The 18045-nt window shown below is 32.9% G+C and overlaps 2 protein-coding genes and 1 long non-coding RNA gene across 3 annotated transcripts; 1 reads left to right on the forward strand and 2 right to left on the reverse strand.

Annotated features, from left to right (window-relative positions):
- Nucleotides 1-7227: 7227 nt before the first annotated feature.
- On the reverse strand, nt 7228-9444 carry LOC115709790 (uncharacterized). The gene is made up of 2 exons (XR_004010289.2): nt 9160-9444; nt 7228-7524 (listed from the first exon to the last, which is right to left on the reverse strand). It is a non-coding gene; the product is annotated as an uncharacterized LOC115709790 (long non-coding RNA).
- Nucleotides 9445-11970: 2526 nt separating this feature from the next.
- LOC133036092 (uncharacterized) lies at nt 11971-14190 on the forward strand. The gene has a single exon (XM_061112571.1). It carries the CDS (start codon nt 11971-11973, stop codon nt 14188-14190), a length of 2220 nt encoding a protein of 739 aa, XP_060968554.1.
- A 560-nt stretch (nt 14191-14750) lies between these two features.
- Nucleotides 14751-16603, reverse strand: LOC115710174 (probable isoaspartyl peptidase/L-asparaginase 2). Its single transcript, XM_030638516.2, has 4 exons — nt 16311-16603; nt 15997-16230; nt 15695-15781; nt 14751-15577 (listed from the first exon to the last, which is right to left on the reverse strand). The coding sequence occupies exons 1-4, from the start codon at nt 16470-16472 to the stop codon at nt 15077-15079; spliced, it is 984 nt and encodes a 327-aa protein (XP_030494376.2). The 5' UTR covers nt 16473-16603; the 3' UTR covers nt 14751-15076.
- Nucleotides 16604-18045: the final 1442 nt, after the last annotated feature.

Raw genomic sequence — 18045 nt, forward strand, 5'->3', positions numbered from 1 at the left:
AGGATTCAAGTACCTTGGCTGAAAAATAATACTAAAAAAAAAAGATATGAATAATTTTCTACCTTCAGTTCGCACACAGACAATCAATTAACAATATTTTTGTTGAAAGAAGAAAGTAAGAAGAGAGAAGTATAGAGAAACCCCAATCCTAGAAGCACTAGCAGTAATTTACGTTTAGAAGAGAGAAGAAGAAGTTTTGAAATTTGATATTAAGAGAGGAAAATAGGTAGTACGGCTGACTTGGTTCTTACCTTGCATATAATCGCGCTTTCATATCAAGGTTTCAAACTAGGGTTTCATTTCTCTCATCTCTTTGGGCCGAACTATTGTTGGTTCATTGTATGAGTTTGTGTCTCACTTCTTGTTGGGCTGAACCATTGTGTGAGTGAAGAGAGAATTGAATTATTGGGCTTGAAATAAAAATAGCAAGTTTTAAGGGATAAATATATAAGGCATTATTTTTTTAAAAAAAAAAAATTACATTTTTACATTTAGAGATTTTTTTTATATATTTTTACGGTTTTACATATAAATGACACGAAAATAACAAAAAAACTACAAAAAAAAAGTAACATGAAAATAACATCAAAACAATAACAAAAAAATAGCATACAGATAATAAAAAAAAAATCAACAACAAATTAACAAGAGTACAATATAAAAAAAATCGTAAAAATGTTTAAAATTCTATTAAACTATATTTTTGTACATATTAGTAGTAATTTAAAAATTATAACAAAAAACTTAACCTATTTAATTTTTTATATGGATAAAAAATTTAAAAAAAAAAAAAACCTTGCAGGTAGTTGTCGCCTAGTATATCTATTCTATATAAAGTGTGCCTATATAACTGAATTTCTTGGTTTATGAGAAATTTATGGGTGACTTTTTATTTATATTTAATAAAATAATAAAATATTATTTATATATAATAAAATAAAAATAAAACAAATATCATTAATATTTGAACCGATATTTAATGCTAATTATTCGAGAGTCACAACCCTCTATTATAAATAGTTACGTTTTGCTAAACCTATATTCGGCGATCCAGACTTTGGTGAGACCACCTTTGTAGGAGCTTTCTCTGATTAATTGCCCTGATTTTAGTGGGTAATTGCTTTCTGAGATTGGAACCATGTGCAAGGACTTAAAGTTAGCTGCTCCCTGCTATACCAAATTCATGTGTCCGTGGAAGTTTTTCATTTTGACAACACATAATTCATTTACATTTAAATACCTTTTTTCTTTTTAGATTTTTCATAATTGGTATTTCTATATCATACACAATAAAATATAAATTTACAAGCCGTAAATTCCACTTGGAGGCGCAGGAACTGAAGACGTCGTGGTACCCGCACCCAAAATCAGTCGACAAGGCAATTCTCTTAAAGTCTCTCTGGTTCTTTTTCTGTGTAGATTTTATATGTTTGTTTGTTTGAATCTGATAAGTGTTTTTTTATCAAAATTCTGATAAAAGTGATTGTTTATTATATCGTTAACATATGAATTAGTTTCTTTTGCTTTTTTTATTCTCAACTTATCAGTGACAATAAAAAAATCAACCTTTTGTTAGCTAAAAGTTTGAATCCATCAAAAATAATCAATAAAGCAAATGTCAGAGGAGACGAAGGCGGTGGAGCATCAATTCCGAGGCCAATATGGTGGTGGCACAATAAATTGAGATTTTTTTGGTGTATATTTTGTAATTTTTTGTATCTATTAATTACAATTTTATTTTAATTTATCATTTATAATAAAAGATTTATTACTTTAATTTTCTTAATTTAAGTATGTCATTTAATTTTTTAATGGTATTTATCACTTTTTCGGCGTTTTATGTTTATTAATTTGACTTTTTAAAAGAATTTTAAATGGTAACTATATAACTATATATGTTAATTTTTTAATTTTAGTTATTTTTATAAAAACAATTTTTATTATTTTATTTTCTTAATTATTTTAGATATTATTTGCCATCTTTATTATTGTTTATTTTTTAAATTATTTTTATACCAGGTTTCTCTCTATTATGTCAACTTTAAAATTTTTAGGTAATGATCAACTAAATCACGATTTTAAATTTTGTCTTAATTTCATGTCATTTAGTTATTATTACAAATTAAGTTAAAGTTTTAAATGATAGTTATATTTAGAGATTTTTAGTATTGTTTTTACAATTCAATTTTTTCAGATTATTTATATTTACTTCAAATTTTTATTTTATTTTTATACTTTTATTAGTACTTTATTAGTATTGTTTTTGCACTATTTTTATAATTTGGATGCCTTTTATGGCTTTTGTCCCATCTTTATAACTTGCCTCTAATTGTTTAGAGTAAATTTGTAGTTTGGTATTCGTGACTTCTTGTGACAGTCAGTAGTCCCGTGATCCGTAAGGGGAAACACCGGGTAAGTTGTGCAATCCCACACCGCCTGGGGAAGGTCAAGTGGGATGATTCTGAGACTGTGTAGGTATGGGACTACACAGTTGAAGAGAGCTTAAATGGATTGATTGGTACTACCTATGTCAACAAGGTGCATCTTGTTTTTCGGTAGCCCATCTCGAAAGAACTCCACAGTTAAGCGTGCTTGGCCTGGAGCAATTTCAAGGATGGGTGACCTCCTGGGAAGTTTTCTCAGGAAGCGTGCGAGTGAGGACAAAGCACGCTGGAAACACTCGTGTTGGTCTGTAGGGTCAGTCATCAGCCCATGATGCAGCCAGAGTGACATACTCGTGTATAAGAGCCATTATTTCTGTGGGTGTAAGGACCCAATGGAGGCTTGAAGCGGGGATGTTACAAATGGTATCAGAGCCTTGACCCAGCCGGAAGTGTGGTCGACGAGGACGTCGGACCCCGTAAGGGGGGGTGATTGTGATAGTCAGTAGTCCCGTGATCCGTAAGGGGAAACACCGGGTAAGCTGTGCAATCCCACACCGCTTGGGGAAGGTCAAGTGGGATGATTCTGAGACTGTGTAGGTATGGGACTACACAGTTGAAGAGAGCTTAAATGGATTGATTGGTACTACCTATGTCAACAAGGTGCATCTTGTTTTTCGGTAGCCCATCTCGAAAGAACTCCACGGTAAGCCGTGCTTGGCCTGGAGCAATATCAAGGATGGGTGACCTCCTGGGAAGTTTTCTCAGGAAGCGTGCGAGTGAGGACAAAGCACGCTGGTAACACTCGTGTTGGTCTGTAGGGTCAGTCATCAGCCCATGATGCAGCCAGAGTGACATACTCGTGTATAAGAGCCATTATTTCCGTGGGTGTAAGGACCCAATGGAGGCTTGAAGCGGGGATGTTACACTTCTGCAAACGACTTTTGAAATTTGACAGATAAGTATTTCAAGTCTTGATATTATTATATGAATTGTTTTACAATCTTTATTCACATTACATACAATCTTGATATTATTAGTATTTCAGTAAATTTATCTTTTTATTAAAATTTCTTTAAACTAGAATTCTAAATTGCATTACTGAGAACAAAAAAAAATAATTTTAAGCTTTAAGCTGTAATACATATAAAATGTATAAGATTTTTTCTAAACCTAAAATTTTTAATTTCATAATAATTAACAATCATTTATCTGTTTTTATTTTTAAAAAATAATTGAGCTTACCAAAATCTATAAGAACAAAACCAATGAAGAAAATTTTAACAAAAAAAATATCATAAACATTATTGAATAATGGCAATTGTCAACACAAGAATTTCAGCACAAAAAATTATACTTGACCCCTAGACAAGATTATCATGATCTTCCAATCCTAATAATATAAATAGTGAACAACACCTCATTAGTTATTCTAGGAGAATGATGCATGGTAATGTCAAAAAAAAATTATTAGATGATAATAATATTTCTCTAACAATGATACCCTAAGTAAGAACTAAGAAGTATTGTAGCGTTTTATTTTTAAGAGCATGAATAATATTAAGACAATTGGATTCCACAATCAAGCTCTTATTCTCCTATTAAAAAAAAACACATTGATATACATGTAAATGATTCTTAGTTTTACAATAATAAATTATTAATAAACTCACAATTTCATAAAATTATAAAGTAGTAATTTCAATTAATTTTTAAAAATAATTTATAATTTTTTCAAAATATTGGTTATAATTATTATTTCCAATTTTATAAAAAATAAATATAATTTTTTTAAAAAAAAATAATTATTAGAAACTTGCCATAAAAGGTTATTAGATTGTTACCTTATTAATTTTTTTTAGTGTCCATCTATGGGTATTACCCATTTAGAAGTGTTCCATATATATATAAAGTATTTTAACTAAAACATTTCACATTAAAATTTGTGAAAAAGAGATTTTTTATCTACAACTTTTAGATAGATGTTATCTTCAATTGTCAATAATTTAGAGATTGATTTTTAATTTTCTTTTTTATTTCACACACATTTAAGTTGTGTTTTCTTTAGTATTTGAACATGAATTTTTAGTTTATTTTTAGATTATCTTAAGAACATATTACACTTAAATTACCAAGTTTTCTTAAACACTATAATATATTACATCCAGTATTTACTTTTAATTGTCAAAATTATAAATTACATTATTTAGATATACATAATAATAATCTCACCTAATAAGTAATAATATTTTTTCTTTAATTGTTAATAATATTTTTTAAAATAAAATAAAAAATACCTAACATAAAATTAGTATACGTGCCTCACACGTAAATTTTTACTAGTATATATATATATATATTTACATAATTTTACACGGCAATTAGAATCGTAAATTTTTTTAAAAAAAATATATATAAAAAATAATATTTTTTATTATTATTTTAAAATGTCAAAAATTTGTAATCTCTCAATTTAACATATTTAATTTACACGTTTAGAGCTTTTGGTATTCAACTTATATTCAGCAAAAATTTTACATTGAAAATATTAAAAAAATAATACAAAACTTAATTTACTTATATTAAATTTATAGTATAAAATTTTATTTACTTAAGTTTCGATTCATTTAAAATTATAAAAATAATCTTTTAATTACAATTTTTTTATTTTAAAAAAAATACTTTCTAATTCTAATTATGAGAATATTAATTAATTTAATTAGTTGAACTCGGAAAAAATTTGGGTGAGTATAAAACTGCAGAAATTTAGTAAATTTGTCTATATATCATTTTTGTGAAGAATCAAGAAATATTTTAGGATTTGAATAGAAAAATTCCATTAGATTTCCATTTTCACAAAAATTTTGTCATTTGAAAATTTTAAAAAATTTATAGGTTAATGAGGTTTTATGAATTTTGAGATTTATTTTTTTATATGGTGTCGTTGTATTTTACAATTGTACTTAATCTTAGTAATTAAATTATCTACGGATCATTTTGTAGAGATTAAGTTAGACATAGTTCAATAGTATCTTGAAGAAAAAAATTAATTGATCACTTTGACAAGATCTCACATGAGATTTTTGTTGTTGAGATGAATGATTTTATTTGGTATTTTCAAGGTAAATAATCTCCTTAAAATTTTTTGTTAGTTTGTAATTGTACTTAATTTTTTCGAAAGAAATCAAATTAAATGTAGTTCATATTGTTTATAATCTTGTATTCTTTGGATAAGTGAGTACTTTATTTTGAATGAAAGTTTATTTTTTATCTCACTTAAATAAATGAAAAAATCACTTGAGTTACAATTTTATTTTGACGAAAATTGTGAAATAAAATTTAAATTTACTTCACGAAAGTAATTTGAGTAGTAAAATTTAAGAAAAATTTACTTTGACAAAGATATACATCATCATCATCTTGCTTATTTAATACTAGAATTTATCTTTCTAATTTTTCTTTTGTACATTTTCTTTTAATTCACGGTACACATCATTCTTTTTAGCCTTTCGACTTTATTTGTTTGTTTTGTTTTAGTGTCCCTTTTTTTTTCCATCAGATTTTGTATGCACTGCTCATATCTATTGTGTGAATAGTATGGCTGAAAATCATAGTTTTGGAGTCGTACAGCTTCTTTCAGAGTCGCATCCTCGCATCCATGGAAATACGAAGAATATATTGGAATGGATTTTCAATTTTCGAAGAAAGAGATTTGATTCTAAACTCAGGATTCTTTCCCTGAAACTCGAAAGGTTTTAACCGTTTCAACAGGGTTGAATGGGTTTGGAGCTTTACCTATTTCGGATGATGCTTCTCAATTCATTGTCTTCAAGGTTTGGTGTAATTTAGTTAGAGAGTAAACGTAATTTGAATTTGGAGTGTAAAGGTTGTTTGCTGAACCACATTCTATGATCACTTGACATTATTTTGTGTATTGATATATTCTTGTTCGAATTTTGGTCTCCATATAGAAGATATTTGATCCATTATAATTCTTTTTAAGAAGATAAATTGTCAAGATTCTACCTAAATTCTATCTCAAAGAATTTTCTGGATTATGATACAGGCTTGTCACTCAGAGAGCCGCATAGCGATGGTAAGAAGATAGAGAACATTGCTTGCCAATCTACTGTTCGAATTGAACAGTGCTGTGGAAATTTACAAGAAAGGTGATATTTTTGTGTTTTTTTAGACATGAACTAATGTCTAATCCTAAAAAACACAAAAAGTACCAACTGTTTTGGAACCTTTTATATTTAGAATGGAATTTTAATGGAATCTTGTATTGCCTAACTAACTTTTATCATGTAGACTACTACTACACTACTTTATTCACTATACTACTACTACTACTACAATTTTTTTGGTTTTTAATGGTTGAACATATTCTGATTTTCAGTGTTCACAAAGATCTTCAGGTATACTTAAAGTCAGTTAAAAATTAGAGTAATTTGCGGTAAAAATACCCAAGTTTAACTCGGAGTTGCAGATAAATACCTAACAAAAGTTTTTGGCGGTAAAAATACCTTCTGTTAAGGTTTTGAAACTTCCGTAGGTACCTCCCCGTTAAGTACCAAATAAGCGTCCAATTGTCATTCTCTTATTAGTCCACATCATTAATTTGTATTTTTTAATTAAAAATTCATTTAAAAATTTAAGAATTAAATAAAAAGTATTTTAAAATCAAACAAAAATAATAATGTATATTAATAATTTATAATTGAATTAATAATCATTAATTAAATCCCTAAACTAATGCCACATGACATCTGAGTAAACTTGCCATAATTAAATTATAATTAAAAAAAAATATCTAAACCTCAAACGCCAAATCTCACACTTCTTCGTTCTTCTTCTCTCTCTATTTTTTTTTTTTTTTGAGGTTTAGATCCACTCAAATGCAGGAGAGACAAACAGACGAATCGATCGATTCAAACGCATGGGAGAGACGCCTAGGAACTGGAGAAGCTTCGAACAAAACTGGAGAAGATCAAATCTCGGAGCCCTAGAAATCCCCAATCTCCACCATAGCATACGAACCTTCACCTGAGAAGAAACCTCACTGGTAAAGATCCTACTAAACAGGACCCAGATCTGAAAGCTCACCATGGTGAAAGGCTCTCGACGTACGACTCAAAGTTTTCTGCATTTGAAAAAAAAAATCTGAGTTTTTTTACTACAAAAATGGTGAATGTTACCTACCCAAACAATAAGTGTTCTACCTCTGAAAAAAAAAAAATTGGTTTTTGTTAGGTAAGGGAAAAACTAAATCTAAAAATCTGAGATTTATTTGTTGGTAGCGAAGCTTTTTTATTTGATTTCGGATTTCGGATGAACTTTCAGAGTTCATATTTATTTGTTCTTCATAGTGCTGGGTTTGCGTTTATGGGTTTATGATTTTTATGTCTAAGTTTGTATTTTTGCTTGGTTTTAGGTTTTAATTTTGTCTGAGTTTGTTAGATTTATATGTATGAAGAATGATTTTGTATATTAGTTTCTGTCTAATTTGGAATTTGGAATCAGGTTAATGAATTTGATTTTGAATTAATTTTACTTTGATTTTGTTGTGATGGAAGTTTGAATTTTTTGGGTTTGTGATTTTTACATTTTTGTTACTTTTAATTTAATTTTAATCATTGTATGTTTTTATTTATCTATTTAAAATACGAATTTTAATATATATTATTATTTTTATTTGATTTTAGAGTAATTTGCGGCATAAATACCTAAGTTTTATGCCGAGTAGCAGATAAATACCTAAGTCCTATTTTTGCCGGTAAAAATACCTTCCGTCACTACTCTGGAACTTCCGTAGGTACCTCTCCGTTATGTGCCAAGTTAGTGTCCACATGGCACATTGTGATTGGTCCAGATAGATTTATTTTTATTTTTTATTTTAAATAATTATTTAATATTTTAAAAATTAATTTTAAAAAATAAAAAAATATTTTTTTTCCTTTTACTCTCTCTCTCTCTCTCTCTTTTCGTCTTCTTCCTTCCTTCTTCATCTTCAGTGCTCTCTCTCTCTCTCTCATCAAAATCAAAATGAAACCCCCTGCCTTCTCCCTCTCGCCCATGTCTTCTCCCTCTCGCCCCTGCCTTCTCTGCCTTCTCCCTCTCGCCCCTACCTTCACTGCTCTCTCTCTCTCTCTCTCTCTAAATCATTAATTAAAACCTAAAACTAACAGATTAGGGTGGAACTGGTGTAATGACATATAGAACTGTCAGAAAATTATCAAGAACACAAAACAAAAATAAATAAATAAGACTAGACTCAAAATTCTTCTATTGATACACTTTCCAAACAAACTACAGAACTCAGAGATTCAAAATCAAGACTAAGAGTTGCAGTCATGTTTTGGAGATTCATCATTTGGGGCTCAAGTCTTATTAAAACTAGAAAAAATAAGCAATAGTAAGAAAATTTAACATCATTTGGTGCTGTTGTTAGATACAAACATAGGCATCATTTGAATGTGGCATGTGAGCAATACCCAGAATGGTTCTCATAAATTGAATGTGAATTCGAAAATTGAACATATAGAACTCATGACTTTCTAATTGATGAAAACTCATGACCCAAATTGAAACATGCAGTGCAAAGAATAACTAAATTTGAACACCTCTTTGTTACTCACACTGGAAACTCATTCAAAATCCCTAAACATACAAATTTTAGAAACTAAAATTCAAACTCATTGAACAACAAAAACTAGTCTAATTTTGAATCAATGAAAGGGGAAAGATCAAGAGAGAGAGAGAGAGAGAGAGTTCTTACGATAGAATCAAGAATGTGGCGGAGGAGGACTTGGATCTGGATCTCCATGGTGAAGACTTTCAATCACATCGCCGAGCTCTTTCTGAGTTAATTCTCTTCCAAACATGAATCCATACCTGAGAAGGCAGGGGCGAGAGGGAGAAGGCAGGGGGTTTCATTTTGATTTTGATGAGAGAGAGAGAGAGCACTGAAGATGAAGAAGGAAGGAAGAAGACGAGAGAGAGAGAGAGAGAGAGAGAGAGAGAGAGAGAGAGAGAGAGAGAGAGAGAGAGAGAGAGAGAGTAAAAGGAAAAAAATATTTTTTAAAATTAATTTTTAAAATATTAAATAATTATTTAAAATAAAAAATAAAAATAAATCTATCTGGACCAATCACAATGTGCCATGTGGACACTAACTTGGCACATAACGGAGAGGTACCTACGGAAGTTCCAGAGTAGTGACGGAAGGTATTTTTACCGCCAAAAATAGGACTTAGGTATTTATCTGCTACTCGGCATAAAACTTAGGTATTTATGCCGCAAATTACTCTTGATTTTAAAATATTTTTTTTTTATATATTTAATCCTTAAATTTTTAAATGAATTTTTAATTAAAATATTAATTAATGATGTAGACCAATAAGAGAATGATAGCTGGACACTTACTTGGCACTTAACGGCCAGGTACCTACGGAAGTTCCAATACCTTAACAGAAGGTATTTTTACCGCCAAAAGTTTTTGTTAGGTGTTTATCTGCAACTCCGAGTTAAACTTGGGTATTTTCACCGCAAATTACTCTAAAAATTAATACAACAATATATAAGACCCAACATCACTATTCTCTCCAAAGTACACCATTAAAACCACATTTTTTTTATGAAACAGGCATCATTTAAACTCTCATGGTGTTGCAAAGGTGAGTAGAGTGACCAACACAAGCATGACATTGTCTCTTTTGAGAAAGGAAATATAACAACCGCAGAGCGCAGCCATAAACAGGTATTACTCCGCTATCTATGAATTGAATGTTATTATGAATTACATAGTTCAAGCTTCCATCAGTTATGTTTCTTAGCTTTTTTGCTTAACAATATATGTAGTCAGAGTTGCATAATTCTATCATCCTATAGGCTGAAACTTTAGTTTATAGTGTCTTCAGTCTATTATCTAAGTGAACACTTATTTTCATTTCAGATTTCCTTGAAGTGGGAATCTGTTCCACCACACAGTTCTTATATTGACAAAACTAATTTCAACTTCTTTGAAACTTATGTGTTCAGAAATGGTCAGGTGTGTTTTGTAGGCTATGGTTCATGAGTTGATTGGTATTCAAGATAATAAAGTGGACTTAAGAGCAATAGACAAACTCCTTAAGGATCAACAGGTTGAGTTGCATATGGCCTTTTAACACTCTTGTGATTTGAATTTCCGTTATTTATAGTCTACTTTTTCTTACAGGAGGTTGTGCTATCATTAGAACAAGAACAAGATTCATTTTTCAAATCTTACATGTGTATGAAAATTTTAGAGATATTGGGATGAACATTAAGCGATTAGTGGATGAATTTCAACAAGTTTCAAAAAGTAACCAGAGACAATAGGTTTGTATGAGGAAATTTGAATAATAATCTCACCTAATAACAAATAATATTTTTCTTTAATTTTTAATTGTATCACTTTTAAATAAAATAAAAAATAACTAGCATAAAATTTAATATACGTGCCTCGCACGTAGCTTTTTTCTAGTGTGTGTATATATATATTTCATTCTTTAGATTGTACTTACTGAGAATATCTCTCAAGTCATGGTTGATTTTTTTATTTCGGCCAAAAATGTGCTAATTAATCCAAATTTTTATGTTAGTATTCAAGCATATATGTTATACAAACACACATCCGACTCAAGAAAATGATTCAGTTACACAACCTATAAATTGTGTGTAGAAAAGACCAAAAGCAAGTCCCGTCAAGAGTCTATCTTGCGTCAACAATCTAGAGAACTTTGGTTGAAGGAGGGTGATCGCAGCTCTCGGTTCTTCCATGCTTCTGTAGTCATCCGGCGAAGGAGGAATTTCATTTGGGCCATTAAAGATCGCGACGGGAGGTGGTTGGAGTCCAGACCTGAGATTGAGGAGTACTTTAGGGGTAACTTTTCCCAAGTTTTCCGTTCGGGCAACCCAGTCCTTGATGCTGAATTTTATGACTTGCTCCCCAAGATGGTGTCCCCTGAAGATAATCAGGCTCTGATGTCTATCCCTTCGCCTGAGGAGATTAAAAAAGTGGTTTGGGAGCTCCCTCCGCTTAAATCCCCAGGCCCGGATGGCTTCCCGGGTAAATTCTATAAGGATAACTGGGATACTATTAACTCGGAGGTGATTAATTTTGTCCAGGAATTTTTTAGTTCAGGGCGATTTGTTACTGAGATCAACCGCACCTTCATCGTGCTGATTCCTAAAAACGATTCGGCTTCCTCGTTTGAAGATTATAGGCCGATCAGTTTGTGCAATACTAGCTACAAGATTATCTCTAAGATTCTTGCTAACCGAATTCGGCCTATCTTGAGCAAGTTAATCTCGCCTAACCAGTCGGCGTTTGTCAAGGGTCGATGGATCGCTGAGAACTCTATTATTGCTAATGAAATCATCAATTTCATGAGACACAAGAAGGGAAGACAGGGCTTTATTAGTGTGAAATGTGATATGTCGAAAGCCTATGATAGACTCGAGTGGAGGTTTATTGAGGCGGTTCTTTTGGCTAATGGTTTTGACAACCATTTTGTCAAATTGGTGATGTTTTGCATTGAATCAGTCAAGCTCCAGGTTCTTCTCAATGGGGGCCTCACAAAAACATTTACACCAGGAAGGGGAATCAGGCAGGGGGGACCCCCTTTCGCCTTATATCTATATCTTATGCTCTGAGGTCTTATCTCGTCTCCTCCTGAAAAAGGAAGTGGAGGGCCATCTCAATGGTATCAAGATGTCTAGAACCGGGCCATCGATAACGCATCTTATGTATGCGGATGATACTATGCTCTTCACAAGGGCCGATGCCATTTCGGTCTTGGTCCTCCAAGAGTGTACGAGTAAATATTGTAGCTGGTCGGGGCAGAAAATCAATGCTGCTAAGTCTCGGGTTACCTTTTCGGACAATTGTGGCTGGGAATTAAAAGGGGAGTTGCTTGATCTTTTGGGCTTTGATATAATGGACTATGATGAGAAATTTCTGGGCAACCCTCTCTTCATCCGGAAGAATTGTGGTAAGAACTTTCAGTTTGTGGTGGACAAAGTGGCAAAAAGATTGGAAGGTTGGAAGGCCCGGCTTCTTTCTCAAGCGGCGCGTACGGTGTTAGTCAAAAGTGTAGTCCAAACTATTCCGTCTTATTCCATGGCTGTGTTTAAACTTCCGGGTTCTATTCTGGAGGAGTTGGACAAGCTCACTAGAAGATTTTGGTGGAAAGGGGACATGGAAGGGGGCAGATATCTATCCTTGATTGCTTGGGAGAACTTGTGTAAGCCTAAAGTGTGTGGCGGTTTGGGCTTTAGAAGAGCTAAAGATATGAATATGTGTTACATGGCTAAGCTTGCGTGGCTGTTGGCCAGAGATGGAGGAGAACTTTGGGTTCGAATGATCAAAAGTAAGTATTTTCCTAACTCCTCTTTCTTTGATGCTAGTTTGTCTGGGAGTGCGTCGATAGTGGCTCGTAGTATCTGGTCTGCCAAACAGCTTGTGGTGGCTAATTCTGCTTGGCGGGTTGGTTCGGAGTCGGATGTCAATTTATGGAATGGAAGATGGATAATAGGAGATGATGTTCTGATCTGCGCGGGGGATATTAATCCGACAGTAAAGCCTCGAATCGTGTTGGGGGATTTACTTCAGGCTGACTCTCTGGCTTGGGATATTAGGGGTGTGGAGGATATCTTTCGTCCTTCGGTTGCGGCGGTTATGGTAAGATTCAACCCCCTGGATCTTCCTTTGGAAGACGAGCTTGTCTGGACTCTAACTCCGAGAGGTAACTTTACTTTAAAGTCTGTTTACTGGGCTCTTAATGCTAATTCCCTCTGCTCTGGTAATGGTATCTTTAAGAAAATCTGGTATGGCTCCCTGCATCCCCGGCTGCAATTGTTTGTGTGGAAATTGTATGCTGATGCTTTACCAACCGGATCCCGTCTGGGCGCTATCTTTGGCAATGAACCGGATTCTTGTGCCCTTTGTGATTGTCCTTCGGGGAACACTACTAGCCATCTCTTTTGGGAGTGCGAAGTGGCTAAGAGGCTTTGGTTTATCTCTAAGTGGAATGTGCGGATTGACTCTGTCAACATCTACTTCGGGAGAGACCTTGTTGAATGGATTTTCAATGCGCCATTCTTAGCCTCCTTCAATAATTCTGAGAAGGAGGAGTTTATCTGCTTCGCCGTGTGTCTGTGCTATTCGTTATGGCGTTTCAGGAATGAAGCCTTTCACTCTAAGAAGGTGCTCCCTTTCGAAATTATGCACAAGCAGGTGGAAAGGGAGTTTGCTATGTTTTCTCTTAAGCCCTGTAAGCATAAGCCACCTAACACCCCTGGTCAGGATGTTGGGTTCACGAGAGAGATTCATTCGGGACTGTACCAGGTCTGGGTGGATGCTGCCTTCCACGCGGGGGGTGCTGCAATTGGTGTTATCATTAAAAATTCTTTCAACCAACTGCAGGCTCTCTTTGCTTGCAAGGTGGAGGCCCATTCTGTGATTGCTGGGGAATTGCAGGCGATTATCAAAGGCATTGAGGCTCTGCAATTACTGGGAGTGGATAGGGGTTGTTTCTTCTCTGATTGCCAGATGCTTACGGTGGCTGCTAAAGAGAAAAGGCCTCCTAGCTGGTCTACTGCTTGTTCGTTTTCCAAGTTGCTTCGTGCGATTGAAGGTATGGGAGTTTCTCTGGTTTGGATCCCGCGGTCCGAGAATTCAGGGGCGCACACTTTGGCTAAGTGGGCTCTCCATAATGATTGCAATGGTTTTGTGAACTTTTGGGAAATTACTCCTAGTGTTTTTAATGTTATCTTTTCCTTTTAATGTTTTGGGGAGATGCTTCCTCCTATGAGCATCGCTTTCTTTGTTTAATGAAGTTTGAAGTTTAGCAAAAAAAAAAAAAAAAAAGTCAATAATAGAAATTGTGTGCTTTTTCTTTCATTATAATATATACATTGTTATATATATAGAAAGAAATGAATTTTGAATTGATTAATTTTTTCATGTTTGGCGTGTTGGGCATTATAAATGGCTTTGGATTATTGTAAAGCTATTGTTTTTCTAATTTCTTCATTTTGCCATATTTATATTTCTGATTCTTTTTATTATCAAAACTGTCTTTTGTCTTTTCTTTTCGAGAGCACATATTTATATTTTTTTTACAAAATGTGCCTATCGAATCAAAGAACAAGACTTAGCCAATTTTTAGTCTAGTACCACTGAGTGGTAAGAGTAGCTCAGAATGAGAATTTCATAGCTAGCCAATACACACACATTAAATAATTAGTTAAAACTTTTGATTTTAGCATAGGAAAGCACCATTGAGTTATGAGAATGTTAAATGCACCAATTATCTAGCACCCTCTTACTTGTCAATATCGTTATTGATGCACTTAAGTATTTCATATAATTTAATGAGGAATATCGCTAACCAATTGCAAGACGACATGTCAAGAAGATGCTAAGCAACACTGATGCTAATAGCAATGCTCTTGAGTTATGCAATATAGAATAGAGATAATAATAACACTTTTTTAGTATTAAAAAAAAAAAAAAATTCAAATCTTGATAATAAAAGTCAACATTTTTACATGACATAATATGTTAACCCACCACCAAACCAACCCATAGTTGGAAAGAAAATACAATCTTATTAACTCCCAATATATGTAGCCCACCTAATAATATAAACCTGACACAATAATTAGCCCTACTGTTCCCAAATGCCAACTTCCATAAACCCATCCTCAGTAGCACAAGCCCTAAACATCCCAGTAGTATTAAACCCACAAGCCACTTCTCCCCTATTAGACACAGCTATGAGCCCAGCCTGCCCTTCATCGAGCCGATGCTTTATAACAAAGTCCACAGCCTCTTGGAGGCCCAAGCCCTTGTACTCCATCACAGCACCCACCTCACGAGCCAACGTGCCACGTATAATAGCCTCTCCTTCACCAGTACAAGAGACCCCACAAAGGTCACAAGCGTAGGTCCCAGCACCAATCAGTGGCGAGTCACCTATACGACCGGTCATTTTGTTCATGAGCCCACCTGTCGAAGTAGCGGCCGCACACCTACCCTCACTGTCCACCACCACGCACCCGACTGTCTCGGGTGCGTACACGCTTATTGGCAGCCCGTTCATCACGATCGGGCTGTCAACACCAGCGCTACACTTGTCCAATCCTGTGGCTGGGATTCTATAATCAAACTATACAAGTAGCCCCCAAAACAAAGGACAAAAAGAGAAAAGTTAGTCCCATACCATCATATACTTTAATAATAATAATAATAATAATACACAAAATCAGAAAGAGAATCCACGTACCAAAATGGTTTTGGCTTCTTTTGCCAACTTTAGCATTCCTACATTTTCTTTTGTGATGAAGTATTCATTGTCCACCACCTCAACTCCCTAGTAAAAAAAAATATGACACTGTCAAACTTGGAGTTATTATTCATAATACGTGTGAGTCAGTTTACGATGAAAAGGGTTTATATATATATATATATATATATACACGTGACTTTGAAAGAGAGCCACACGAATGAACTAGATACTGTTAATTATTTATATATATTTAGAAAAAGGACACCTGTGAAGTGATTATTCTCCAAAAAAAAACAAACCTGTTGGCGGGCAAAGGCTTCGGCACCGGAAAAACCAATATAGGAATGAGGAGATTTCTCCATAACAAGCCGAGCGAGTGAAACGGGGTTTTTAACGGTAGTTAAACCCGAAACGGCACCGCATCGTCTTTTAGGCCCATCCATTATGCTAGCTTCCATTTCCACCGTCCCATTCTCCGTCAAGGCCGATCCACGCCCAGAATTAAAAAACGGATCAGTTTCCAACTCTCTCACCTGTTAAAAAAAATATATTAATATCCAGTTATGGTAATAATTTAGTGTAATTAAAAATAAAAAGGGTGAGAATTACGTACAACGAGTTCAACAACATCAATGGCAGAGAGATTAGAACGAAGAGCGTCGATCCCAAGATTAAGACATCGAGTGAGGAGTTGTTTGGCTTGGTGTTGGCATTCGAGTGGGAGATTAGGGTCGACACCAGCACCACCGTGCACCGCAATAGCCCACCCGCCCATTTTTGTATTTGGTTTTTTGTGTTGGAATTGGGCGTGTGGCTGAGTTTTCTTTGGCTTTCTTATTAAAGTGTAATTATGGTGGTGCCCTAAATCGAATGAGAGTGGACCCTTTTATAGGCGATGGGGTTGGGGCGGACTCCAAGTTTGGATTCTAAATTGAATTAAATATGGTAATGGATTCCAGTCTAACACGTGATAAGATTCCAATTCCAACGTACTCCTTTCAATTTGTTTATTTTTGGGTTTTTTGTGTTTTTATGGCCCAAGAATCTTGAACCGAATCCTCTTGCGTTATTAATTATTATTACACTTGATTTTACTGTTTTACCCTTTCTAATTCTCACTGTTCTTTTCTATGTGTCACTTTGTCAAGACCTTTTGAACTGTCTTTTTCTTTTTATGGCCCAAGTTTAACACTTTTTTTTTTTCTTCTAAAAAATAAATAAATGAATTGATGAGAATTTGTCATTTATGATTACTTTCCGTTTTTCTCTATATTTATTTTTATAGACAATATCATATATGGAAATGGAATGGAATTATTATTAAAAAATGCCAATTGCAATTTTTTCTTTATTAACTTGTAATTGCACATGTTTTCATTTTAAGAAAAAAATTATTGTAATTGATTTTTTTTTTTTTTTCAATTTTGGTTATCAAGTTTGATTTGCTTTACTTTTTTGTCAACTTTCCACGAAAAAAACAACCCTCTTTCTCTCTCAATGACTCTATGCGTTGTATCACAATTAATTTATAAGAATTGAACCTTGGTTGGTAATGGTTTTTATAATAATTATAAAAATAATTAGTAAAATAATATATTTTTTAAAGTCATTTTGAATTTTGACTAAATTTTGATTACTCTTTTCAAAATGACCTCAGTATAAAAATTCTACCAGTTGTCAAGAGTATTGCAAACTAGACTATAAATTAGAAAATAACTTCAAAAAAATATGTCATTTTTGTCAAGAGACTTAACTTAAATATATAAAACTTGTTATTGAATAATCCCATCATTTAGGTTGGATAATTTTCATTGACATATATTCATTTAACTATTATTTATAAATTGTATGAAGAATATTATTATTAAGTAGTGTACTATATCGATGTGATACTTAATAAATGATTAACACCTTTATATATTAAAATTATTAAAATAAAATATATATAACTTTGATACTTAATTACACACTTATATAACCATATGATATTGCTAAGCCAACTAGGAACAAATAGTTAGTTTTTTCATATATTAAACGATAAATATGCAAATATGATTACTGTGTATGAGATTGAAATTTACGAAAGAAGTACCAACTTATTTTGATTTTGGTATCTACAATATATAATTTAATACAAAATTTGAGTACTCATTTGACGTAATTTTTGGATAACTACGAGTATGACATTAATTGGTGAAGGTTGGATCTTATATTTTACTTTTTATTTTCAAAACAAAATATTGAATGGCTTCAAAAAATCTAATGTTAAACAAAAAAACGGTATTTTTCCAAATAAAAATTAAATAATTTATTATTTATTTATTTTGCAGAGTGGTAAAAGATTGAAC

This window comes from Cannabis sativa, chromosome 3, assembly GCF_029168945.1.
Source record: "Cannabis sativa cultivar Pink pepper isolate KNU-18-1 chromosome 3, ASM2916894v1, whole genome shotgun sequence".
Lineage (NCBI taxonomy): Eukaryota > Viridiplantae > Streptophyta > Magnoliopsida > Rosales > Cannabaceae > Cannabis > Cannabis sativa.